The sequence below is a fragment of the Lipotes vexillifer genome, unplaced genomic scaffold (genome assembly GCF_000442215.2).
Source record: "Lipotes vexillifer unplaced genomic scaffold, Lipotes_vexillifer_v1.1 scaffold788, whole genome shotgun sequence".
In the NCBI taxonomy this organism is placed as follows: Eukaryota; Metazoa; Chordata; class Mammalia; order Artiodactyla; family Lipotidae; genus Lipotes; species Lipotes vexillifer.
The window spans coordinates 1,915,776-1,943,649 of NW_006791862.1; the positions used below are offsets into that span (position 1 = coordinate 1,915,776).

The 27,874-nt window shown below is 36.0% G+C and overlaps 1 protein-coding gene across 3 annotated transcripts in view; it reads left to right on the forward strand.

Moving 5' to 3' along the window:
• Positions 1-27,874, forward strand: part of BCAS3 (BCAS3 microtubule associated cell migration factor) — a 592,536-nt gene that overhangs the window by 132,285 nt on the left and 432,377 nt on the right. For all 3 annotated transcript variants that reach the window (XM_007464906.1, XM_007464904.1, XM_007464905.1), the window contains exons 10-11: positions 15,528-15,604; positions 21,246-21,329. In XM_007464906.1, coding sequence (XP_007464968.1) covers positions 15,528-15,604; positions 21,246-21,329 — 161 coding nt within the window. The remainder of the gene's footprint in view (positions 1-15,527; positions 15,605-21,245; positions 21,330-27,874) is intronic.

The following is a 27,874-nucleotide window of genomic DNA, read 5'->3' on the forward strand; positions in this document are numbered from 1 at the left end:
AGAGCTCATTTTTGTTACGTGTAGGGAATCCCAATCATACTGTTGCATCTCCTGAAATATCACAGCTATTTACACACTTACTCATCAGATGTTTATCCATGTATTAAGCTCTGAGTAGGAGACATTATTCCTTTCTGGTTAGAGCTCATGTTCTTGTTAATATCTTGCAGTCTATATGTTATTGCATACATTATATAATATATACTCTACTATATATAACACATGAATAATTCATTGTAATGTATAGTTTATCATTTTGTAGCCTATGAAGAAGAATACAACTCACCTCCTTGATCTTGTAATCTTTTCTCTCAGAGATCTACAGAGATAATAATGGAGATCATGTTCATTGACATATTTTTGTTTTATCACAAGTTTACACCATTTACAAATTTACATTAGTATCTCTAGCACCTAGGACATTGACTGTCACAATGTAGGCTCTCATTAACTATTTCTTGAATGACTGAGTACATTAACCCACTTATCAGTCAGTTATTTCATACTGATCAGAAAGTTACTGATGTTTTAATAATGATTAAATATAGATTACCAGGAAGGATCTTTTATTGTTTTATCTATAAATTAAAAGTTTTGGGGGAGCATACATTTGTTAATAACATCTTCATTCAGAAATGTAGTATATATATATAATATAGTAAGCTTTGAAAATTACATGGCCTGTTTTAGCATATTAATTCTTACAGATCTTATGCATTAATATATTACCTTATAATTATATCACTCATTAAAATTGAAACAAGTAGAGAAATAGAGGAATCATGTATGAGTCTTTCCATTTCTTCCAAGTGTGTGAGCTACAGAGGAGTGAATTAGAACAGAGTATGAATATTTCAGCCAGATTTAGATGCCAGTTTTTCCTGAGTATTTGTCTTTACATCTTATCAGTAGTCTTCTGTTGTTTATCGTTAATCAAAGATATGTGTGTGTTGGCTTCTGCAAAGTTAGACATCTCTGTTGCAGGTCCATTTTAATTTTATACTCACAGATAGCTCTTGCTGCCTCAGCTGAGTGTTAAATTGGGGAGAACTCTCAAATCATTATTTGTTAAGATAGTTTATTTAAATGACAACATATGTTTTGAAATTATTTAAACACTGGGCTCTACTGCGCTGTGCATGTTGAAAGTAATATTACACTTGCCAATAGATTTCAGTTTTCTTCTCTGTAATAAATGGTAGGGTATAAAGTCAGTTGTCACAGTTACTAAAGAGAAGTTAATATATGTAAGTAAGTTACTAATGGAGAGTTAATAATATTATTATTATTCTTTATCCACTAAAAAAACCCTAGCATAAATAATAATGCTAGTTTTTTTTTTAGTGGATAAATAAACCTTATAGATTTTTCATTGATTAATACCCACTATAGAATTTTAAAAGAAAAAATTAAACTTTATTTTAAAGAAAGAATTAAAATAATTAGATTTGTGTATTTCATAGTTAGAGTCAAAGGACATAGGCTTTGTAATAATTTTGATACATTGGAATCAGAATAGGCTTTTCACAATACTGTTTTGTTGGAGAAAATGGGCAATGTATTATTTATATTATAATAGGAAATATTATATTTATATTATAATAGTAATTTTTTTTTTTTTTTGCGGTACGCGGGCCTCTCACTGTTGTGGCCTCTCCCGTTGCGGAGCACAGGCTCCGGACGCGCAGGCTCAGCGGCCATGGCTCAAGGGCCTAGCTGCTCTGCAGCATGTGGGATCTTCCCAGATCGGGGCATGAACCTGTGTCCCCTGCATCGGCAGGCGAACTCTTAACCACTGCGCCACCAGGGAAGCCCTATAATAGTAATTTTTAAGCTTAGATGATCTAATTAAATTTTGTATAAAATCATGTAGATATAACCTGTATCTTCAATTGTTTATACCTACGTATGAGTGAAATTTGTCTCAACCAGCATGAGTGTCTGTTATTTAACTAATGGGTGATAGAAATGTATTTGTTTCAAATAAGGACCTACAAATAAGAAGATTTAAACAAAACCCTACACACTGTAGGCTATAATTACAGTTTATTTTTTAAGAAAGTTTTGTTTTTGCGCATTGATGATATTTGCAGCTCTTCTGGGAGAGTATTTTGCAGTCTGAGATTTTGCAATAGAATAATTTGTTTTTGGAATGTCCTGACTTGGGTTAACTTACAGAAAGTGCGTAAAGCCCTTGAGTCAATTGGCAGGATCAATATAGAAACTGGCACGTTACAGAAATTTCATATTTTCATGGGATTTTACTGTACTTTCTCAATTAAACCATTTGTAGTGGAAATAAGAGTGAAAATATCTTTAAGCAGAAGAAGAGAGACTATAGTATGTATTCTTCTTACTTTTCAGTCTTGAAATCATGAAGTTCTTGCAGAAAGGTGAATTTTTAGTCACGTTAAAATGGTGAAATGAACCTTTGATTTTCAATCATTTTGCTTATTTGATAAACATATAGTCATTTAGTGATATGGCAAAAATATTGCATTTTATTAAATTACTAAGGCCACAGATATACCATTTCATTTCCTGTGAATGTTATATTTTTTTTGATGCCTTTTATCTTTTTTTAAAAAAATTTATTTATTTATTGGCTGTGTTGGGTCTTTGTTGCTGCGCACGGGCTTTCTCTGTTTGCGGCAGGTGGGGTCTACCTTGTTGTGGAGCATGGGTTCTAGGCGCGCGGGCTTCAGTAGTTGCGGCACGTGGGCTCAGTAGTTTTGGCTCGCGGGCTTAGTTGCTCCGCGGCATGTGGCATCTTCCTGGACCAGGGCTTGAACCTGTGTCTCCCACATTGACAGGAGGCGGATTCTTTTTTTTTTTTTTTTTTTTTTTTTTTTTTTTTTTTTAGCGGATTCTTAACCACTGTGCCACCAGGGCGGTCCCTAAATGTTGTTTAAAAAAAAAATTTATTTGGGGAAATATATACAATTATTTAAAGACGGTAGTATAATGAACCACCATGTATTTATCATCTAGTTTCAATAAGTACCAACTCGTGGACAATCTTTTTCATTTATACCCTTCCCAAATTATTTTGAAGCATATCCCTGACATATAATTTAATCTATTATCTATATTTAAATGATAAGAACTTACAAAATCATTATTTCTGTATTACCAATTGATCAAATAATTTATTGTCTAAACTCTGAGGTCTTTTGATTGGAACAAAGGCCTTACTTGATGTAACTGTGGTCAACAAGTGTAAACTTGTACATTCCTTCCAACTGAACTCTCAAGGTTTTTGGCATACAAAACCTTCTTTATCAAAATCCAGTGTCCTTGCTAAATCTTTATTTCTACAACCCATTTTCATGCTGCTCATGCTGCTTATGCTACATTTTCTTTGAGCCACTCATAAATCTCAGTTCTTTGCAAGTGCTCTGTTTTCCTGCCTGAAATGGCCTTTTCACTAGCAGTCTCTCTTTCCACAGTGACTTAATCCTACATGTCTTTCTAGCCCCAGTGTAGATGTTAGTTCTTATATGATGTATTTCCTGATCCTCTTAGTTGAAGGAAGCCTCTCCTTCTTCTAAATCTCCAAAGATAGCAATTCCCAAAAATCTATCTATCCACAGAACAGTAGACCTTCAACATGCTGTGTAAATCAGGATGCCCTGGTCAAATAAACTTAGGAAATGCTGCCTTCTATTGGAGGATGCCAGTGGTGATTAGCATTTTATTTACTACATTTCAATATTTCCTAGATTTATTAAATTACAGACCTCTTTTTTTACCCTATACCCTTTGGGAATGCTTTTATAGTGTAATTTTTCCCTCTGTTAAGACACTTAATTTCTATGTTATTGTATGTGTCTTCTGTCTACTTGTTCTATCTTTGCCACTATATAGTAATTTCCTTGAAAGCGAAGTTATTCATCTTGATTTGGATTAAGGAAGTAGGTCCGTCATGCAAGGTATGATATATCCATTTGTTCTAGCTAACTTAAAAATATTTCTGATGCTTATTTTTGGTTCTTACAATAATAAAACTCAATTGGCTAAAGATGAAAACATTTATCACAACTATTTCTACTTTCAAAGCATCAGTGGTTCTTTTCCAAGATGTTTAGCTAGCCAAAAGGGTTGAGAATGTAGTACAACTCTATCAAAAGTTATCAGATAAGGAAGAAAGTTATTCATATAGGATCAGTATTCATCTCTAGAGAAAGTGATATAGGTTTGAACTGGGAATTATAAATTTGGTGGGTATTTAAAGGAATGAATATATGAATGCATATATGAACAAAGTTTCTTTCTCATATTGGAGTTAAGTACACAGCTTTTCTGGAGTATGAGTTTATTTGAAAATTACACCTTTGTAGTGATCAGCTCTTGAGTATCTCTCCAGTATCTGGAGTATTGTTTCCCCTTTCAGGAGCAGGAGCTTCTGTTTTACAAGCCTTTAGGAAGCACAAAATATCAGTTGAGTTTGATAAAAATGAGTGCGCTTTTTTTTTTTTACGTTAATATTGTTTTAGGGTCTTTGCCATGTAGTCCCAAATGCTTCCCTCTGTATTGCTGGACTACTGAACAGTTGAAACAAGTATTATTAAAATATTAGTCTCATATTGTGTGAATTGTTCATGATAGGAAGAAGAGATCTGGAAGGATCACTAGTGTGTCTAGTGTTGCAGTCAGGTGCTTTATAAGTGGCATGCAGCAAGTCCTGGTCAAGTGGGGTGGAGCCCACAGTAGTGAATTTTCAGTAATTTCTGATTCATTAGTATTATCACTTATTCTGTGACTGTACTGCTTGTAAAATGGGTCTCGTGGCTTGAGGATGCCATGAAGTCTGTTTAGTATGGATTTCTTTAAATCTGAAATGTATGTTAAATGTTGAAAAATGGGGTAGTATAAAAGTACAACTGTCATTTCTTGGTGATAAATGATGGAAATAAGTGTAATAAACTATGTATTAAAATCCAGTGATATCTTTTGAAGATAGATGTCTAGTATCGTTGTCAGAACACACCTGCGTAACCTGGAAGGGGGTATGAGAAGGGGCTTTTGGGATTCTATAATGTCCTGTTTTTTGTTTTGGGTGCTGCTTTTATGCACGCATATGTTTACTTTGTTGACTTGGGTACTTCTTTATATTATATTTAAATACATAGTTTACATTAAAAAAAGAGTCCAGAAAGCATCAAGAAAAACAGAAGTTTGTGATTTCTCTCCTCACACTCTGAATGCCGTTCATTGTAGCATTTCACAGCAGATCTCCCCAAACCCTTCATCTATAATACTCTGGCCAATAGTAGTTATATATCTCATTTCATACTTCCATTTTCTCACCATTCTTAGTTACATATTATTTTACTTTACTTGAAAACCCTATAGACCAGATTTATTCAAGGGTTCGTGATATTGATGATATTTAATGCATGTTTGTATGAAGAAATTTAGCTTCTTTTCTTTGAAATACAGCTTCACCTTAAGGGATTTTTATCAACATTTTGAACAAAATTGAGCAAGACTTAATATTTAAAATCAAGGAACACATGGAGCCATTTCCTAACTTTAAATAAGCTTATTTTTCCCTAATTTTTGCAACCCCCACCCCCACCCTCACCCCCATTCCTTTAAACAGACTGCAACTTTTGGCAGGTGGAAAGAAGCATGGTACAGGTTATGTGTGTTTCTCTGAATTTGGGTTATTCCATGCTTGTAAGCCAGTTTTGCTTGGGACAGTGAGAAGTACAGGATATAGGGATTGGAGGACAGGGGAGCTGATAGGCATACTGAGAATAGCATTCGTGGTAGCCTGTTTAGTTTTTTTTTCCCCATTGATTGGTTTCTAGTTATTAAAGAATTAGTACTAAAGCCCATGTAGAATGACAGATTCTTAATGAGGATATTGTTTTGTTCATGCAAGCATTTAATTTCTAAAAGAGTTTGAAAAGCTCTTGTGTAATACAATCATGATTGCCTAAGTTGTGTATGAATACAATGATGAGACTGTAAAATAAGTAGAGACAGCTGTGTCCATCAGAGAAAGCACCATGGGAATTTGTGCCAAAGGGTGGAAGGGTCAGGTAAAGAGAGCTGATAGAGAACTGGAAAGGGAACACAGCCAATATGATGAGAAAGGAGACACCTTCGTATTTGGCTGTAGAGAAAAGGTGGCCTTGAGCAGCTGTCTGATGTGGAAATCCAAAACCCACGTATGATTAAGAAAACAAAAGACCAAGACTGATAGATGTCATTAGCAGTCATTTCCAGTGTGCTTAAGTTTAAATGCAGATATGAAGTCTCCAGAGAGACCAAAGGATTGTATAGGAAGTAACTCTTTCCACTGGCTTCTGTTTTTACTTTGAGGAGGAAAATTTATTCCTTACAATCCTAATGTTATTTCTTAGGGTTAGAATGTGTATTTTTCATTTATGTTAATGGTGAATTACAAATAAGGAATGTATTTTAAGGATCTTTAAAATGCAAAATTATTTTTAATTTTGGGAAGAGGAACCTTTCTTTTTATGTTTCTAAGCAAGCTTGTAACATTGATAAGAAGAGATTGGCAGGTTAATGTGGCATCTAAGACCAGTTCGAGTTAAAACCCTGTTCTTTTGGTTTCCCATCTATATACAACAGACTAGGCTGCCGTGGTGGTTTCATAGCCCAGGCAGGTGTTCAATATAAAATGGACTCTAAATAACATGTATGCCATGAACTAACGTGATTTTCATATTTTCTGCACATAATTCCCACCCATTGAACCCGTTGAGCCTTCGAATGGCATTACTCTGTTTCATATACATAAAAAATAAAGCAAAAATAAAATCAAGTTTTAAATTCAAAGCTCATGGAACCTTAAGAGGGTCATTAATCAGGAGTAAGATGGTCAAATAAATATCTGAAATGATATTTAATATTTTATGTGCTTATTTTTTCTGGAGAGGGTTTCATAGTCCTTTCTGAACTTCATTCAGTGTGTGGTCTTTCGTGACTTGTGTCTTTCACTGAACATAGTAGAAGATTATATTTTTTAGAGCAGTTTTAGGTTCACAGCAAAATTAATCAGAAGGCACAGAAATTTCCCATATAACCCCAGCCCCACACATACATAGTCTCCCTCTCCCCCATTATCAGCATCCCTCACCAGAGGAGTACATTTGTTACACTTGATGAACCTACACTGACACATAATTATCACTCAGAGTCCATTGTTTATCTTAGGATTCCCTCTTGGAATCAGTGGGCTTGGGTAAATGTATAATGACATATATCCATCATTGTAATATCATACAGAGTATTTTCACTGCCCTAAAAAATCCTCTGTGCTCTGCCTGTTCATCTCTGCCCTCCCGTTCCCCCCAGCAACCATGGCATTTCCTAGAATGTCATATAGTTGGAATCATAGTATGTAGCCTTCTCTGATGGGCTTCTTTCAATGAATAATATCATGTTTCCTCCATGTTGTTACCCAACTTCAAGATTTACTGTAAAGCTACAGTAATCAAGACAGTGTGGCACTGGCAAAAGAATAGACAAATAGATCAACGGAACAGAATAGAGAGCCCAGAAATAAATCTTTGATGAAGAAGCAGAGGTAGCACAATGGAGCACAGATAGTCTCTTTAACAGATGGTACTGAACAACTGGACATTCACGGGCATAAAACTGAATTTAGACACAGACTATACATCCTTCACAAAAATTAACTCAAAAAGTATCACAGGCCTAAATGTAATACATAAAGTATAAGATTTATAGAAGATAACATAGGTGTAAACCTAGCTGACCTTGGGTATGGTGATGACTTTTTAGATACAACACCAAAGGCATGAAAGAAATAACTGGGGCTTCCCTGGTGGCGCAGTGGTTGAGAGTTCACCTGCCGATGCGGGGGACACGGGTTTGTGCCCCGGTCCGGGAAGATCCCACATGCTGCAGAGTGGCTGGGCCCGTGAGCCATGGCCACTGAGCCTGTGCGTCCGGAGCCTGTGCTCCGCAGCGGGAGAGGCCACAACAGTGAGAGGCCCGCATAACGCAAAAAAAAAAAAAAAGAAAGAAATAATAAAGTGGGCTTCACTAAAATTAAAAACTTATGCTCTGCAAAAGACAATGTCAAGAAAATGAGAAGAAAGGCCACAGACTGAGAGAAAATATTTGTAATAGACAAATCTAATATTTGCCAATGAAGCAAATGACAAGGGATTAATCTCCAAAATATACAAACAGCTCATGCAGCTCAATATCAAAAAAACAAACAAACCAATCAAAAAATGGGTGGAAGATCTAAATGGACATTTCTCCAAAGAAGACATACAGAATGCCAAAAAGCACATGAAAAGATGCTCAACATTGCTAATTATTAGAGAAATGTAAATCAAAACTACAATGATGTGTCACCTCACACCAGTCACGATGGCCATTATCAAAACAATCTACAAACAATAAATGCTGGAGAGGGTGTGGAGAAAAGGGAACCCTCCTACACTGTTGGTGGGAATGTAAACTGGTACAGCCACTATGGAGAACAGTATGGAGGTTCCTTAAAAAACTAAAAATAGAACTACCATATGACCCAGGAATCCCACTCCTAGCATATACCTGGAGAAAACCATAATTCGAAAGATACATGCACCCCAGTGTTCACTGCAGCAGTATTTACAATAGGCAGGACATGGAAGCAACCTAAATGTCCATCAACAGAGGAATGGATAAAGAAGATGTGGTACATATATACAATGGAGTATCACTCAGCCATAAAAAAAGAACAAAATAATACCATTTGCAGCAACATGGATGGACCTGGAGATTATCATACTGAGTGAAGTTAAGTCAGACACAGAAAGACAAATATCATATGATACTGCTTATGTGTGGAATCTGAGAAAAGGGGTACAGATGAACTTACCTTCTCTACAAAACAGAAGTAGAGTCACAGATGTAGAAGACAGACTTATGGTTAACAGGGGATAAGGTGGGGAGGGATAAATTGGGAGATAGGGATTGACATATATACACTACTATATATAAAATAGATAACTAGGACTTCCCTAGTGGTGCAGTGGTTAAGAATCCTCCTGCCAATGTAGGGGACACAGGTTTGAGCCCTGGTCTGGGAAGATCCCACATGCCACGGAGCAGCTGGGCCCATGTGCCACAACTACTGAGCTTGCACTCTAGAGTCTGTGAGCCACAACTACTGAAGCCCGCACATCTAGAACCCGTGTTCCGCAACAAGAGAAGCCACCGCAATGAGAAGCCCGCGTACCGCAACGAAGAGTAGCCCCCACTCGCCTCAACTAGAGGAAGCCCATGCGCAGCAACCAAGACCCAACGCAGCCAAAAATAAAATAAAATAAAATAAAATAAAATAGGTAACTAATAAGAACCTACTGTACAACACAGTAGAACAGGGAACTCTGCTCAATACTCTGTAATGGCCTATATGGGAAAAGACTCTAAAAAAAGAGGGGTTGTATGTATGTATAACTGATTCACTTTGCTGTACACCTGAAACTAACACAACATTGTAAATCAACTATACTCCAAAAAAAAAAAAAAAAAAGGACAAATCTAATAATGGGCTGTTATCCAAAATATACAAAGAACTCTTAAAATTCAGCAAGAACAAAATAAACAACCTGATTAAAAAATGGGCCAGTGACTCTGACAGGCACCTCACCAAAGAATAATAAGCATATGATATGATACTCCACATTATATGTCATCAGAGAAATGCAAATTAAAGAGATAACCATCACATGTCTAAAATCCAAAACATTGAGAACACCAGTGCTGTCAGAGTTGCGGAACAACAGGAACTCTCATTGCTTGTGGGAAGGCAAAATGGTGCAGCCACTTTTGGAATACAATTTGACAGTTTCTTACAAAGCTAGACCTACTCTTAGTATACAATCCAGCAATCTCACTTCTTGTTATTTAACCAAAGGAGTTGAAAACTATGTTCACACAGCCTTCACACAGATATTTATAGCAGCTTTATTCACATTGCCAAAAGTGGAAGCAACCAAAGTGTCCTTCAGTGTGTGAATGGATAAACTGTGGTGTATCCTGACAGTGGAATATTATACGTCATTTCTTTTTATTGCTGGCCATTTAGTTTGTTTCCATTTTGGGGGTTTTATGAATAATGCTTTTATAAATGAAAGGTTTTTATGGGGACATCTATTTTTGATTCTCTTGGATATAAGTATTTGTGTGGATATGTTTTCGTTTCTCTTGGGTATGTACCCAGGAGTCGAATTACTGGGTCATATGGTAATTCTATCCTTAACTATTTGAAGAGCTGTTGGGCACAGTGACTGCACATTTTACATTCCTACCAGCAGTGTATGAGGGTTCCAGTTTCTCACCAATGATTGTTAATATTATATAGCCATCCTGTTGGTATCTCACAAAGTAGTATCTGATTATACTTTTTTTAATCTTTATTAGAGTATAATTGCTTTACAATGGTATGTTAGTTTCTGCTTTATAACAAAGTGAATCAGTTATACATATACATATGTTGCCATATCTCTTCCCTCTTGCGTCTCCCTCCCTCCCACCCTCCCTATCCCACCCCTCTAGGTGGTCACAAAGCACCAAGCTGATCTCCCTGTGCTATGCGGCTGCTTCCCACTAGCTAGCTATTTTACGTTTGGTAGTGTATATATGTCCATGCTACTCTCTCACTTTGTCACAGCTTACCCTTCCCCCTCCCCGTATCCTCAAGTCCAAGAATTCTCTAGTAGGTCTGTGTCTTTATTCCCTTCGTACTCCTAGGTTCTTCATAACCTTTTTTTTTTTTTTCTTAGATTCCATATATATGTGTTAGCATACAATATTTGTTTTTCTCTTTCTGACTTACTTCAGTCTGTATGACAGACTCTAGGTCCAGCCACCTCACTACAAATAACTCAATTTTGTTTCTTTTTATGGCTGAGTAATATTCCATTGTATATATGTGCCACATATTCTTTATCCATTCATCCGATGATGGACACTTAGGTTGCTTCCATGTCCTGCCTATTGTAAATAGTGCTGCAATGAACATTTTGGTACATGACTCTCTTTGAATTATGGTTTGCTCAGGGTATATGCCTAGTAGTGGGATTGCTGGGTCTCATGGTAGTTCTATTTGTAGTTTTTTAAGGAACCTCCAAAAGAAACGAAATTGAATTATTTGTAGTGAGGTGGATGGACCTAGAGTCTGTCATACAGAGTGAGCAGTACAAGAGTGTCCCTTATACTTTTTTTTAATAGCTCTTTATTGGAGTATAATTGCTTCACAATACTTTGTTAGCTTCTGTTGCACAACAAAGCGAATCGGCCATCTGCATACACATGTCCCCATATCCCCTCCCTCTCGAGCCTCCCTCTCATCCTCTCTATCCCACCCCTCTAGGTCATCGCACAGCACCTAGCTGATTTTCCTGTGCTATGCTGCTGCTTCCCACCAGCCAACTATTCTACATTCGGTAGTGTGTATATGTCGATGCTACTCTCACTTCGCCCCAGCTTAGCCCTCCCACCCCGCATCCTCAAGTCCATTCTCTATATCTACCTCTTTATTCCTGCCCTGCAACTAGGTTCATCAGTACTATTTTTTTTTTTGATTTGCATTTCCTTATGGCTAATGATGCTGAGTATCTTTTCATATCCTCATCTTCTATCTTCTTTGTCAAATTTTACATTGATTTGTCTTTATTGAGTTATACTAGTTCTGTTTATATTTTAGATACAGGTCAGTTATCAGATATATGTTTTGCCCAACTCCCATTCTCTGAGTTGTCTTTTCTCTTTCTTGGTGGTGTCCTTTGAAGCACAAAGATTTTAGTTTTGATGAAGTTTAATTTATCTATTTTTTTCTTTTATCACTTGTACTTTTGGTGTCATATCTAAGAAAGCATTGCCTATGGTTATGAAGATGTACCATGGTTTGTTCCAAGAGGTTAATACATTAGCTTTAGTCTTTGATTCACTTCGACTTTGTATGTAGTGTGAGGCCAGTTTCATTCTTTTGCATGCAGATATCAGTTGACCTATCATCATTCGTTGAAAGGATTATTCTTTCCCGATTGACTTGTCCTGGTAGCATTGTTGAAAGTCAGTTGACCATAAATACAGACATCTGTTTTTTCGAAAAAGGTCTGAAATCATTTGAGTTGTCTTTTCAAAGAAAAATAAGGCAGGGTGTTACAGAAAGTAGTTAAATCCTTTGGTTTTCAAAGTGAGTTCAGGTCTTCTCCCCACTAGGACCAACATTCTGGGAGGATGCCATGTAAAATTGCATCAGTCTCATGAATCTTTTAGTTACGGAATCATCTTCATGTAGCATGCTTTTCGTGGATTTTACCTTTATTTAAATTTGGAAACCTGATATTTTTAAATATCCAGTTCTCTTTTACTTTGTTCACAAATATTGTAACCTTGTTAGAATTAGTCCCAGTATTATAGAGGTTTGGGTTGTGCTTTTTTTGTTGTTCTGTGTTTCTTTTTTCTTCACTTGTTTTCAGAGTTTAGCTGGAGGCAATGGCTAATCTTTAAAGGAGTCATGCTTATAAAGTTGGGATAGTGCTGAGAGGCTGATGGTCTGCTGATTCCAGCTGTAAAATGTTTTTTGGAGAGCAGAAAAACAATTTGCTTTCATTCCAATACACTATAATTCTTGAGGTCCACTAGCTTTCTAAAAACATTGACTCAAAAAGTGAAATGAAGAATTGTAAACTACATTTTTTCTTAGTATTCTTTAGTATTTGGAAGGCAGGTATACTTATTAGGATCTGTTGAGGCAAAATAGTTATCGGAGTTGGTTGAGTTAGATTATGTTGACTTTAAAGTTCAGGAGATTAGCTGCCTCTAATGTAATGCCACAATTCACAGGTATTTATTTCTGTGTTTTATTTGGTTCTTTTTTTCATGACATTTTAAAAGGGGAAATTTTCTTATAGACCATGTTTATGCTCAGTTCTCCAGTTCTGAAAGTATATATGGTCTATGTATATACACTTATATAAAAGTACATTTTGGTGTAAATTAGGTGTGGGTGTCATAATGAAATCTATTATGTAAATATTGTGTGATATATATATTAGAGTGTGTTGTCTTTGTATTATATTAGTGGACCTTTTTTTCTACGTATATGTCCATAATATGTGTCCATAATATGCCTTCAGTGATTATAGTAACATCACAGTTACCCAGAAGCTGATTTTCCAGAAATCCAAACATTCCAAACACACCACTTTAAACCCTGAAATACAAAAAAAGTTTTTAAACAATGAGCGAAACATTAGAAAACTTATATCTTGTATTTTGTATGACATATGGATTTTCTCTTAGGGTTATTATCGTCATCTTCTTTAAAAATGAACACTCAGGGAATTCCCTGGCGGTCTAGTGGTTAGGACTCCGTGCCGAGGGCCTGGGTTCAGTCCCTGGTCAGGGAACTAAGATCCCACAGGTTGCTCGGTGTGGCGAAAAAAAAAAGAAAAAAGAAAACTCAAAATAGATGGAGTTGAAGGAGCTGAAATGAAAACTAGCAGTAACAAAAGCAACAGCGACTTGCGCTTCTCTAGTGGCTGTGAACACAATGGCATTACCATTTCAGAATCACCACGATTGCTACTCAAAGGCTTTCTGAATTCAGGCAAGCATGTATGTACAATTAAGGAAGATTTCTATTAAAAAATGGCTTTAAAATGAACACAAAAAGCCTAACCTAAAGAATAGGCAAGCACATGGGCTTCCCTGGTGGCGCAGTGGTTGAGAGTCCGCCTGCCGATGCAGGGGACACTGGTTCGTGCCCCGGTCCGGGAAGATCCCACGTGCTGCGGAGCGGCTGGGCCCGTGAGCCATGGCCGCTGAGCCTGCGCGTCTGGAGCCTGTGCTCTGTAACGGGAGAGGCCACAACAGTGAGAGGCCCGCGTACCGCAACAAAAAAACAAAACAAAACAAAACAGAAAAGAATAGGCAAGCACAATATTTGAAAAATATTTGAAAATTTTTCTTCTGTAGATGACTTTTTTTTTTGGCAAATGTGTCTTATACATATGCTTTGATTGATTTAGGTGCATTGTTTAATTTATTCTAACATTTATTAAGCTATTTTTCAGGTATTATTCTAAGCAGTATAGATTCAGCTGTGAACAAAAGACACAAACACGACCTTAAAAAAGTGGGAGGAAGAACAGAAAATAGAGAAGCAAAAAGATAAATAAATATATTACAGAACATATAAATTATTTTTATTTTTGACAGTACTTGTCAAAGTAGTTAATTATTCATTCATTGATAACTCTATTCCTGTTAGGATCAGTACTAGACTGAGACTTTCTTCTGGGTAAGGTATTTTCAGGTGTGCTGTTCATGCTATTCAGATTATGCTATTTTTTCCTGGTACGCTCATGTGTTTCATGCAATTTGGCTGTTTTTCTTTGTATTGTTTTGTTTTTTGTCATGGGAAGAAAAGGTTATTTTTATGAAAACCTGTCTCGTATAAGTTTAGATTCCAAATTGAGACCTAAACTATGAAATAGATAACCTCAGTTTGATCCTCTAGTGTACATTTTAGAGAAAAACATTTGTGAAAATATTAACCAGATACTTGTGGAATGATAAACAAGGAATTCTTTAGGTTAGGCTTTTTGTGTTCTTTGATTCTGCAGTCTCCTTTGAGTAGTCCCTTGAAAGCAGTTTTGTGAAACACTGTAGTATTATTTTGTGTAGCTGACAGATGAGGACATTATACTCAGAGACCTTATTGGTATAGTCAGAAGGGGAGATGAGACCCTCATGGATGACAGATATCACTTACTTGACTGAATTGTGTTGTGTCTTGCTTAGTGGAGTTTGGGAAGATGGCATTGGTGTTTCCATGGTGTTGGTGACCACTGTCAGGAATGTGTGATTTTTTTTTTTTTTGAAATTGGGGAACCACAAAATAATCCTACCTCCTAGTTTGTTTTTGGCTGGGCTGAAAGTAAGAATGAAATTGAATGCTTAACGTAAATGCATAGGATTATGTAAATTAGTTCCCCAACATCTCCTGATGCACCCTTTGTGGATTACTTCTCCCCATTAGCTGCACACCTAAGTTACTTGTTCTACCCCACCCCTGTTATTGTCATTTTATTTTAGGGTTATGTCTTTCTTATCTTTGCCCTTAAATTCCACAGCCAATTGTATCCTTTCTCTTTCTTCTCTAAACACTTTTGCTAGACTTATGAAATTGTAGGCTTATGATCTTTAAATGGTTCTTCTTGGCTTCTCTCTCTTGTTCCAGGAATAACTGTATAAAATGCCCAATTTTTGCGAAAAGTGAATACCAGTTCTTCCCAGATTTATTTCTTATTGGAACAGAGTCAAAACCCAAAGGAAACTGTAGAGGAGAAAAAAATGAACCTCTTTTAGCTATTAAAATAATGACTAGGTTATGGGAATTTTATGTGAGACTTGAAAAAATAAAAGCATTTGATTATTCTGTTTTTATGGCATCAAAATATGATGCACCAACAGAAATTATTAAATTTCTTACATTGCCATTTGAAAATTTTCAGGCTGCTACCCTTGTCCCGGGCCCAACATGAATCCTATTGCTCTTGGGAGCCGCTGGCTTGCTTATGCAGAAAACAAGGTAAGCGAGGCGTGTTGGAATGTTTGTAATGGACCAAGTGTTGAAGAGTTTTCCAAAGGTAATTAACAACCAATAATGAATGTTTAACTTACTAGTTTGTTTTCCCTGGTTTGGTTTTTGTTTTAATTGGGCACCCAGTTGTCTGATCTTATTGCTCAGGATCAATATTTGGACTCAGCTTTACTTTTCCAGGCTTAGTTTTGTATAGAGAACTTTACTCCATTAATTTTAAATCACAGCATTGATATCATCACAGGAGTTTCTGTGGAGTTAGAAATCAGGAGGCACGAATGACTTCTGTCTTTAGTAGTAGGTTGGGAACCTGAGGCATGGAATAATTTAATGGACTTCAACTGTATGTGTACATTTAAATCTAAACAAGGGTTCTGCCATTTGTTGTTATTTATCAATCTCACTATCTCTTAAGGTCATCATAGTAAATGAAGATATTATATTTATACATTGAAACTTTTTTTATGTCTAGTTCAAAGCAAAGGGCAAATCCCTTTTTATGCCATTTAGTGCCCTGCATATGAATATAGAACGAAATCTAAAAAATATTACAGACTTCAAAGAAGATAATTTTTTGTTCCATTTTTGCTTATTTGTATGGTTCCTGTATATTGAGAATAATATGAAATAATATGTATTGAAGAGTTCTTGACACAAGTCTGGATATGGTAAGTACAACAATTATTTGGTGAAACCACAGTATATCTCTAGCCTCTGGAATTCACAAAATCAAGAAACTACTGGATAAATTTATTTTTCTGGATGATTCCCTTGATGCTTTTTCCAGAATTCTCTCCACTACATATAGGTATTTTGCATTTTAGTGAATGCTGTATTTATACTCTACCCTCTTCTTTCTCTGGATTATCCAGTATATCACCTTTCAAATTCATTCTTTTCAAATAAGACAAGAGGCATACAATTCAGTGTGCTGACATCATGGTATCTTCTAATGATTACGTCTGTAGGAAATTTCTTTGAGTGCTGGAGACATCCAAGACTTCCAAGAGGAAGATATATACATTGTCCCTTGGCTCTTGCAGATTTATTGTCATGTGTGGGAAACTACTCATTTAGAATTGTAGGTATTATGCAAATAGTTACATATTATTTTCTTATGGAAAAAACTTCCTTCATAGATGAATAGCATCAAAGTGTGCCAGTTGTATTGCCTTTGTCTTGCCTTTGCCTTTGTAGAGATATGTGTCAGTAATATCTAGTGTTATATACGGAGACCAGGACGTGTAGTGGCATTCACAAGGAGTTTACTAATCAGATGGTTGTACCATCCTTTGGAAGAAATACTTCCAGATAAATGTGTTTCCATGGTATTTACATAAGAGCTAGTATTTGTTAACAGTTTCTGATTGTAGTAGCATTTGGGCTGAGTGTGGAACTGCAGAAATTAAACTTTGGAGCAACAATTTCTTTCAGTGAAAATGCTCTTTGACTACAGTTTTAACCAAGAGGCCATATTATCTTGATTGGGTTTGTTTTTCAGTGCCTATTTTTAAGTGTACTTTTAACTTGGAAGACTTGCAGAAAACCTGCAAGAATAAATAGAGTACAAATGTTATAAAGTACACCCATGTACTCTTTACTCAGGTTGACCTCTGAACAATCTCAGAGTAAGTTGCATATATCACATTACCCCAGAATACTTAAGTTATCAGCCAGTTTAATTTTAAAAAAATTTATTTATTTTATTTATTTTATTTTTGGCTGCATTGGGTCTTCGTTGCTGCGCGCGGGCTTTCTCTAGTTGTGAGCAGGGACTACTCTTCGTTGTGGTGCGTGGGCTTCTCATTGCAGTGGCTTCTGTTGTTGCAGAGCACAGGCTTTAGGCACGTGGACTTCAGTAGTTGTGGCATGTGGGCTCAGTAGTTGTGGCTCGCGGGCTCTAGAGCGCAGGCTCAGTAGTTGTGGCGCATGGGCCTAGTTGCTCCGCAGCATGTGGGATCTTCCTGGACCAGGGCTTGAACCTGTGTCCCCTGCATTGGCAGGCGGATTCTTAACCACTGCGCCACCAGGGAAGTCTGCCAATTTAATATTGATAAGCTACTTTTATCTATTATAGCATCCATGTTCCAATTTTGTCAATTAACCCTAGCATATCATTTGTAGAAAATATTTTCCTATAGTGCGGATCCAGTCTAGGATCAGGTATTATATCTTGTAGGAGTGTCCCTTTCTTTCTTTATCTTTTACAGGATTGGTAATTTTGAAGACTACAGCCCCCTACATCTACCCCTTACTCTTTTTAATAGAATGCTTTTTATTTTCAGTGTTTTGATGTTTTCTCTTGATTACATTCGGGTTATGTATTTCTGTCTGGAATACTGTAGTATTGTATGAGTGCTGTTCTGGACTTCCCACAGTGTCACATCTGGAGGCACATGGTATATGTCTGTCCTTTATTGGTGATGCTGATTTTGTCAAGGTCTTGTCCAGTTTCTGTACTGAATAAGCACTATTTTTTCCTCTTGTAACTAATAATTTGGAAAGAGCATGCTTATATCCTGCGTTTTATCGAAATCTTAGCCTACCTAATTTTAGCATCCATTGATGATTCCTACCTGAACCACTCTTTACTATGAGGATTGCAAATTAATGGTTTTCCATTTCACACTACACATTTACCTGTAGGCATTTGGCTTTCTAGCATAATCAAGAACTTTCCCTTCTTTTTAAATCTTCCTGTATCTATATATATATTTTTTTGCGGTACGCAGGCCTCTCACTGCTGTGGCCTCTCCCGTCGCGGAGCACAGGCCCCGGACGCGCAGGCTCAGCGGCCATGGCTCACGGGCCCAGCCGCTCCGCGGCACGTGGGATCCTCCCGGACCAGGGCACGAACCCGCGTCCCCCGTATCGGCAGGCGGACTCCCAACCACTGTGCCACCAGGGAAGCCCCTGTATCTATATTTTTGATAGGGGTTAATGATTCCTATTTTTTAAGTAGTTTTTAATTTTTTTCTGCCTTTAATTATTTTGGTTTTCAAATTATGCCAGAGTTGACCGATGAGAGCCCCTTTAGTCTGCTTCTTGTGACATTGTGTTGTGGCTTCATCAAAATTTAAAAAAAAAATAATTTCCTTACTTGCTATCCATCTTGTACTTACCTTGTCTCAGCCCTGGAGTCATCTTCTGATTTTACTGTTTCTTTTTAGTGGGCAATGGTATTAGATACTATTACATATTAGATACTAAGCTTTTGTCCAGTAGATGTGTTCATTGTTACTGGCGTATTTTTGCTTCTAGACTCTTTCAGTGGACAAAGTTTAGAAATTTGCATGTTATATACCCACACACACTTCTTATTATACACATAAAGAGACAAATATACATATATGCGTATTTGTGCACCCATGTATACCCATATACACATGTACATTTTGGAAATGAAGAGGTCATATTGGTATTTCCACAGGATTCTCTCTTTTTGTCCCCCGTTTCCTATTTGTATGTCCTTTGTTTTGGATAGGAGACCATGACATCAGCACGTTTTCTTCATTTCTTCAATCCTATAATGCCAGAAAGTAATTACAGAGTCGCTTGCTCATACCACTGCAAAAATCAAACCAACTACAAAGAGTTCAGTATTTTCTTGCAATTTTCTCTGCTTTCATTACTGCCTAAAACGGAAGGTATGCAATCAAATACTGTGTTCATAGGTTATTTTAGTTAGTTTGTCCTTTATCCCCCTTTTTCTGCCTTCCTTCATTGTTACAGTTTTCATTTGATACATAATTATATACATTTGTCTTTATACGTGTATATATTTTCTCATATGTTATATAGATATATTTATATTTCCCTTTATTTCCCCAAAGATAACATTATATACATGGTCTTTTGTATGTCGCTTTTTTCACTTACCAATATTTTCTGGGATTTGGGCATGATAGATTTTTGCACTACGGAAATTTCTGGTTTATCTTTTATTTTGATGTACTGAGATGCAAATATAACTTTTGTAATGAGTCTGAGTTTTAAAGAAATTTCTGGCTTAGTTATGTTTATGTAGAAATGCTGACTCAGGTTTAGATGAATTGAAAAGGTGATAGTATTGCTTGTTTTCCTTGGTTATTTTAATTACCTGAAGCAGGGAAAAGATGGTAGTGTTTCTAGATATGTCTTTCCTTGCACATGCTTCAGAAGGCAGCAGAGGGGATAATTTTCATAATTCTTCAAATGTGTATTTGTGAATGAATGAATGAGTGACTGGGTGAATAAGTGAGAGAGATTCTTTTCATTAGCTAAAATGATCACTTTTCAAGCTCCCTCTTTTCCCTTGTGTGAAACTACATTTGCCAGTCACCTGCGATTTGGAAAATTCCACAGCACTATTGTCTTAAGGGATTTTTTTTTTTAATACAAATTAGTGATGAAGAAAAGTTTGATTTTATAATAAAAGAATAAAAGGTTCACATATTAATCTTTATCAAGTGACCTGGTTTTAAATTATATAGAGCATTCTTTTTGTTTTTATATTTTGGGAGAGGAAGATTTGTTCTGAATTCCTAAGGCTTTTAATAATTCACATCACAATGTGGAGCTGTTCTAATAGTCTACTATTGCCATTTTATTGAAAATTTTAAGTGTAAAAATCTGGCTAATGTTTTTTTTTTTTTTTTTTTTTTTTTTTTTTTCTTGCGTTATGCGGGCCTCTCACTGTCGTGGCCTCTCCCATTTGCGGAGCACAGGCTCCGGACGCGCCGGCCCAGCGGCCATGGCTCACGGGCCCCGCCGCTCCGCGGCATGTGGGATCCTCCCGAAACGGGGCACGAACCCGCGTCTCCTGCATCGGCAGGCGGACTCTCAAGCACTGCGCCACCAGGGAAGCCCCTGGCTAATGTTTTTTATATTTCCCTTTCGTTCTTTCTCTTTGTTTCTTCTTTTCTTTCTTTTTCTTTCTATTTTTTCTTTAAATTTAGAAGTGTAGGAGCAGTGGAGAATTTAGTCTTGGTTAATTGCTCAGCACATGAGAGAATTATGCATGTCAAACTAGTGATTCACTTTGGAAATTGGCAGTTTGATTTACTTATTTATGAATAAGGGCATGTCTTTTTCATTCTAATGTTAAAACTGGTGAGCCCTCTGAAGTGGACAGCTATTATGTGTCATAGTTGATTTATGCATAATTTGTGCCACTTTCCCACAAACACAATTGAAATACGGCACATTCTTTTGTCTATTTTTTAAAGTTTCCTTTTACAATCTTTATGTAGGAATTAAGAGGACAAAACCTCCAATTTGTTAGCATGTTAAATATTTAATGTTAGGAAGTCATGGCTAAGTCCTTTGATTATGTTTCTAAAATTTATTTGTGGAAAGCCTGCCAGATCTCAAATCCTACCATTTCAGAGTTTATGAATTCTTAAAGACTATTCATCTTGTAATTAAAAATCGTATTTGAGCATGAAACTGCTTGAGGGGCACCAGTAGATTATAAAAAGGAGTAAAAGTGTCTCAGCAGGGCTTTTAGCTGTTTGTCTGGAAAACACTCATGCAAACATTCCCACCCACCACCATCATTCTGCATATGGTAAATAAGCTCTATCTTAAGAGCCTGTAGAGTTAAACAGTTTAATAGAAATAACTTTCTGGTCATTCTCTCTCTTTCCAGTTGATTCGATGTCATCAGTCCCGTGGTGGAGCCTGTGGAGACAACATTCAGTCTTATACTGCCACAGTCATTAGTGCTGCTAAAGTGAGTATCCAGTAGTCTCTAGGAGGTACGATTTTGCGGAGTAATTATCACGTTCCCTTTTCATTTGCAAAGGTCGAACAAACTTAAGTAAGTCAGAATTATTTTGTCACTCAAGAGAACTGGTGACTTAAAATGATTAGGTATTTAATCTCTTAAGTTTCCTAAATCATACTTTATATTCTATTGTAATGATTTAAGGTTTGTATTTATCCAATTTGAAATATTTAAGTCTTTTAGCTAGGTCAAAGTCTGTAATCTAATTACTTTGGAAAGAAGCTTTACATGTTTTAAGTAGTAACTTCTGGATTTGTGTGTGTGTGTGTGTGTGTGTGTGTGTGTGTGTGTGTGTTATTTGCATCATTCTACCTATACTGACATCCCTTTGCATTTTTGAACATTTATGAATCTTCTTGACATAAAAAAAAATATTATTCCTTAACAAAACTTGAGTGAAATCCCTGGCACATTCAAAGATTCTTTCATGTCACAGAGCTGCCCCCTGCATGTTTGTCAAGTGAGTTCTTTTTGTGTATGCGCGAGGGTTAATTATGATGATGGCTCGTAAACTTTATGCTGATTATAAGGTATCCTTATAATCACCATCCTTTTGAATTGTGAAGTATACAACAAAACAATTCTAATAATAGGGATGACATAGTGAATCTAAATGACAGCATGTAATAGAAAGCACAACTATTCAGAAAAGAACAACAGTTTAAAACAAACCACAGGGAGGGAATCAAAGGTCACACTGTTTTATGTAAAACAAATACAAAAATACTTCAAGACTGATCACAAATGCTTACATGATGTGGTTTGATGAGAGAAGCATTACATATTTTTCACTCAAAGGGAATTATTGAATGGCTTTTTGCTTACAGCCCCATATATTTTAGATTTCAGAATCTTTATAAGAATGGTTTACTTTTCTCCTCTGTATGAAAAAATTATGGTTATTTCAGTGAAGAGAAATCTGAAGCAGAGTAACTGGCAGCATCAGTGTTGTTTAGCTAACTTATAATAGATCTACAAAATCTACCAATGAGGTCTAGTTCTCAAGTATTAGATTCCTTTCCAACTTGTCTGTCACACACTTTCGTCAGGATAGCTCATTGTATTGTCGTTCTGAATAATTTTCAGTTATGTGACAGAGAATAACTTTTCAGCTCTTCTTTGCTATAATTGTGTGTTTGTGTGCCTACATAAAAGGAAAGTGACCTGCATCATCCAGTAACTGTTTAGCTGTTTAACTGTTAGATGAAAGTAGACTTGCTGGAATGAGGCTAGACTTAATATGCTTTCAAAAAAGCAAGTCCAGACTCCCCACGTTTCTGCACCACAATACTGTGAACTGTGAGGAACATACTCATGTCTTCCACATTAAGCTCTAAGAAATTATGCTGATGACAACACCTTAATAGGCCATTGGTCACCAGTGGAATTGGTGTTGATTGCAATTCATTATTACCTCTGACAATAGGTAAGATTCTGCCATTAACTCCTGAATAAAGTGATTAATGTTTAATTTTTGTTTAACTACTTTAGCCTGATTTTAGTGCTTATTCATGTTCTTGCTTATAAATTTATAAAATGAAGGAAAAATATAGCCATGAGTGTAAAAGTCACCCATTTCTTCCTAGTCTTAACATGTCCAATCCTGTATTATACTCTGCTCTTTTAACTTATATTTAACTTAAATGTCACAAAATACTTTTGAAAGCATTTTTCTAATATTTATATAAGCTTTTTCTGTGTACCTATGGATTCCTGAGTTAGAGAGCATGAATATTTTGAGATTTCTTTGAAAATGCTGTCAAATTGTTTTCCTAAAATCTTATCAGATCTAGAATAATCCTTTATTTCACATTCAAGGTGTGGCTGTTTTATATGGGAAAGATTGGAAAGTTGGCATGATTTCCCCCCAAATAGTTTCTCCTAGTAAGTTATTTGATGTTAGAAACTTCATGGGTAAATTAACCTTCTGAGATATAAGTAGTTCCAGTTTTCCATTATAAGAACATAAAAATGACTTCCATAATTAAGTAGTGTAGTTATAAATATTTTATAATTTTTCCTGTTATAGATTACAATCATATTAGTATGTTCACTTGTGAAAATTTATCATGGTGTACACTTATAATTCCTGTACTTTGTTGTCTAAGTGGATATAAAACTTTGCTAAGGAAAGAAAAATCTCACAAAGATACTGTCAGATCTAGATACCTTCTCCAGAGAATTCTATCTAATATTTATGAATAAACAATGGCATAGATAAACAATAGGGATTTACAGTATAGCACAGGGAACTATATTCAATATCTTGTAATAACCTATAATGGAAAATAATCTGAAAAAAAATATGTAGCTGAATCACTTTGCCATACACCTGAAACTAACACAATCTTGTAAATCAACTATAATTCAGTTTAAAAAAAAGAATAAGCAATGGCAATATTACGAAGACTCTTCTATAGAATAAAAAGGTCAGGTTATGCCTCATCTTGTTTCGTGATTTAAGATCACCTTGATATTGAAACTTAACAAGAGCATTATGAAAAAGGAAAGCTATAGTCCTGTCTTACTCATTAACATAGATAGGAAAAATCCTAAACAAAATACTAGCAGGAAAAAAAAATACACAGAGGGATAATGTGTCATAATCCATTTGGGATAATTCCACAATTAAGGCTGGTTTACTACTCAAAATCAGTGAGTGTAATTTGCCACATTAGCAGAATAAAGGAGAAAATGATACAAATTATCTCAATATATGCACCAAAAGCGTTTGATAAAATTGAACATATATGCATTGATAAAACATTTTAGTAAATAGTGATAGTTTCTGGTTCTATAGAATTCAGTTTTTCTCAAATTGCCAAACTATTTAAACATAGTAAACATGGTCTGTTTCTGATCATTTCAGTATCTGGCTCCCTTTTAGTTGTGTTTTTGTTGTTTACTGTTAGTTCTCATTTATGATGTCTTGACTCCTTGTTTGCTAGAATTATTAAAAAAGATTTGTAGAAACAGATTTGAGTTTGAGATGATACCAGAGTTCTGTGACACTCTAGGCTTGGATCATCTTAATCCAATTTCACAGATTGAGATTACTTAAATTATTTAAATAAAGGTCACCTGAAATAGCTGTAAGATCCTGATTACTACAGGTTCACTCTTATTTCTGTTGTGTGTCCCTTTATGTTTCAACCCAAAGCATGCAGGGAAAGTAGACCCCCTTGAACATGACTACCTAGTTCCACAAGTCTATCAAAAGCACTACTCAGTCTCTTAGAAGCCCCCTCTAGAATCATCCAGTGCATTTAGGCCTAAACACCAGCTCACATGTCTGGATTTCCTTGTTCTCTTGGATTTTGACCTAGTAACTCATCACTATTTTGTTCAATATTCAGTAACTTCAAGCAGAATTAAAGAAAAATAAACTGGGCTTCCCTGGTGGCGCAGTGGTTGAGAATCTGCCTGCCAATGCAGGGGACACGGGTTCGAGCCCTGGTCTGGGAAGATCCCACATGCCGCGGAGCAACTGGGCCCGTGAGCCACAACTACTGAGCCTGCGCGTCTGGAGCCTGTGCTCTGCAACAAGAGAGGCCGCGACAGTGAGAGTCCCGCGCACCGCGATGAAGAGTGGCCCCCACTTGCCACAACTAGAGAAAGCCCTCGCACAGAAACGAAGACCCAACACAGCCAAAAATAAATAAATAAATAAATTTAAAAAAAGAAAAAAAAAGAAAAAAAAAGAAAAATAAACTCCCTGGTTTTCCTACTTGTTTTCATTCGTAGGATTGATCTGATTTACCTAGCCTGTCATTATTGAAAATAGAAAATAAAATTTCTTCTTATTATTTCTTACCATTTTAATAATTTCTAGGTAATATGATATATTACCATGAGATATATAACATGGAGAATATTTAAAAAGCCATGTAGTATGTGCTCCTTAAGAGAATACTACACTTTCTTTGACAGAGTAATCATTAATATTTTTCTCTCTCTGACGACTGCTTCTCATGTGGCTTCATATAGGTTAACCACTTTGTTATATAGAAGGATTAATTATTAAATTTTTAATTCTTTTTTATGTCTCACATTACAATTGTAAGTATAAATTATATTAATTATATATGTGCTTGGATCTCCTTCAAGGAAATAATCTTTTTTGCCCACCCCGGATTTTCAGATAGCACTTAAAATTCATCTTTCCAAATAATTTGGCTTTCCTTATAAAGAATATAATAGTGAAAAATTCTCTGAGATCGTATTGAAGGAAGAAGTTTAATATTGAAATTGTTCAAATTGGATTATTTTGAAACATTTATTAACACACTCCCAAACTCATTCTACTAGGCCACCATCACCCTGATACCAAAACCAGAAAAAGATATAACAAAAAAAATTACAGACAATATCACTGATGAATATAGATGCAAAAATCCTCAACAGAATACTAGCAAACAGAATCCAACAACACATTAAAAGGATCATACACCATGGTCAAGTGGGATTTATCCCAGGGATGCAAGGATTCTTCAATATATGCAAATCAATCAATGTGATACACCATATTAATAAATTGAAGAATAAGAGCCATATGATCATCTCAATAGATGCAGAAAAAGCTTTTGACAAAGTTCAACACCTGTTTATGATAAAAACTCTTCAGAAAGGGGGCACAGAGGGAACCTACCTCAACATAATAAAGGCCCATATACAACAAACCCACAGCAAACATCATTCTCAATGGTGAAAAACTGAAAGCATTTCCTCTAAGATCAGGAACAAGACAAAGATGTCCACTCTTGCCACTGTTATTCAACATAGTTTTGGAAGTCCTAGCCATGGCAATTAGAGAAGAAAAAGAAATAAAAGGACTACAAATTGGAAAAGTAGAAGTAAAACTGTCACTGTTTGCAGATGATATGATACTATACATAGAGAATCCTAAAGATGCCACCAGAAAACTGCTAGAGCTAATCAATGAATTTGGTAAAGTTGCAGGATACAGAATTAATGCACAGAGATCTCTTGCATTCCTATACACTGACAACGAAAGATCAGAAAGAGAAATTAAGGAGACAACCCCATTCACCATTGCAACAAAAAGAATAAAATACCTAGGAATAAACCTACCTAAGGAGGTGAAAGACCTGTACTCAGAAAACTATAAGACACTGGTGAAAGAAATCAAAGATGATACAAACAGATGGAGACATATACCATGTTCTTGGATTGGAAGAATCAATATTGTGAAAATGACTGTTCTACCCAAAGCAATCTATGGAGTCAGTGCAGTCCCTATCAAATTACCAATGGCATTTTTTACAGAACTAGAACAAAAAATCTTAAAATTTGTATGAAGACACAAAAGACCCCGAATAGCCAAAGTAATTTTGAGGGAAAAAAACGGAGCTGGAGGAATCAGACTCCCTGACTTCAGACTATACTACAAAGCCGCAGTAAGCAAGACAATATGGTACTGGCATAAAATCATAAATACAGATCGATGGAACAGGATAGAAAGCCCAGAGATAAACCCACGCATGTATGGTCACCTTATCCTCAGTAAAGGAGGCAAGGATATACAATAGAGAAAAGACAGCCTCTTCAATAAGTGGTGCTGGGAAATCTGGACAGCTACATGTAAAAGAATGAAATTAGAACACTTCCTAACACCATACACAAAAATAAACTCCAAATGGATTAAAGACCTAAATGTAAGACCGGACACTATAAAACGCTTAGAGGAAAACATAGGAAGAACACTCTTTGACATAAATCACAGCAAGATCTTTTTTGATCCACCTCCTCAAGTAATGGAAATAAAAACAAAAATAAACAATGGAAATGGACAAACGGACCTAATGAAACTTAAAAGTTTTTGCACAGCAAAGGAAACTATAAACAATATGAAAAAACAACCCTCAGAATGTGAGAAAATATTTGCAAATGAATCAGTGGACAAAGGATTAATTGCTAAAATATATAAACAGCTCATGTAGCTCAATATTAAAAAAACAAACAACCCAATCAAAAAATTGGCAGAAGACCTTAAATAGACATTTCTCCAAAGAAGACATACAGATGGCCAAGAAGCACATGAAAAGCTGCTCAACATCACTAATTATTAGAGAAATGCAAATCAAAACTACAATGAGGTATCACCTCACACCAGTTAGAATGGGCATCATCAGAAAATCTACAAACAACAAATGCTGGAGAGGGTGTGGAGAAAAGGGAACCCTCTTGCACTGTTGGTGGAAATGTAAATTGATACAGCCACTATGGAGAACAGTATGGAGGTTCCTTAAAAAACTAAAAATAGAATTACCATATGACCCAGCAATCCCACTACTGGGCACATACCCAGAGAAAACCATAATTCAAAAAGACACATGCACCCCAGTGTACATTGCAGCACTATTTACAATACCCAGGTCATGGAAGCAACCTAAGTGTCCATCGACAGATGAATAGATAAAGAAGATGTGGTACATATATACAATGGAATATTACTCAGCCATAAAAAGGAA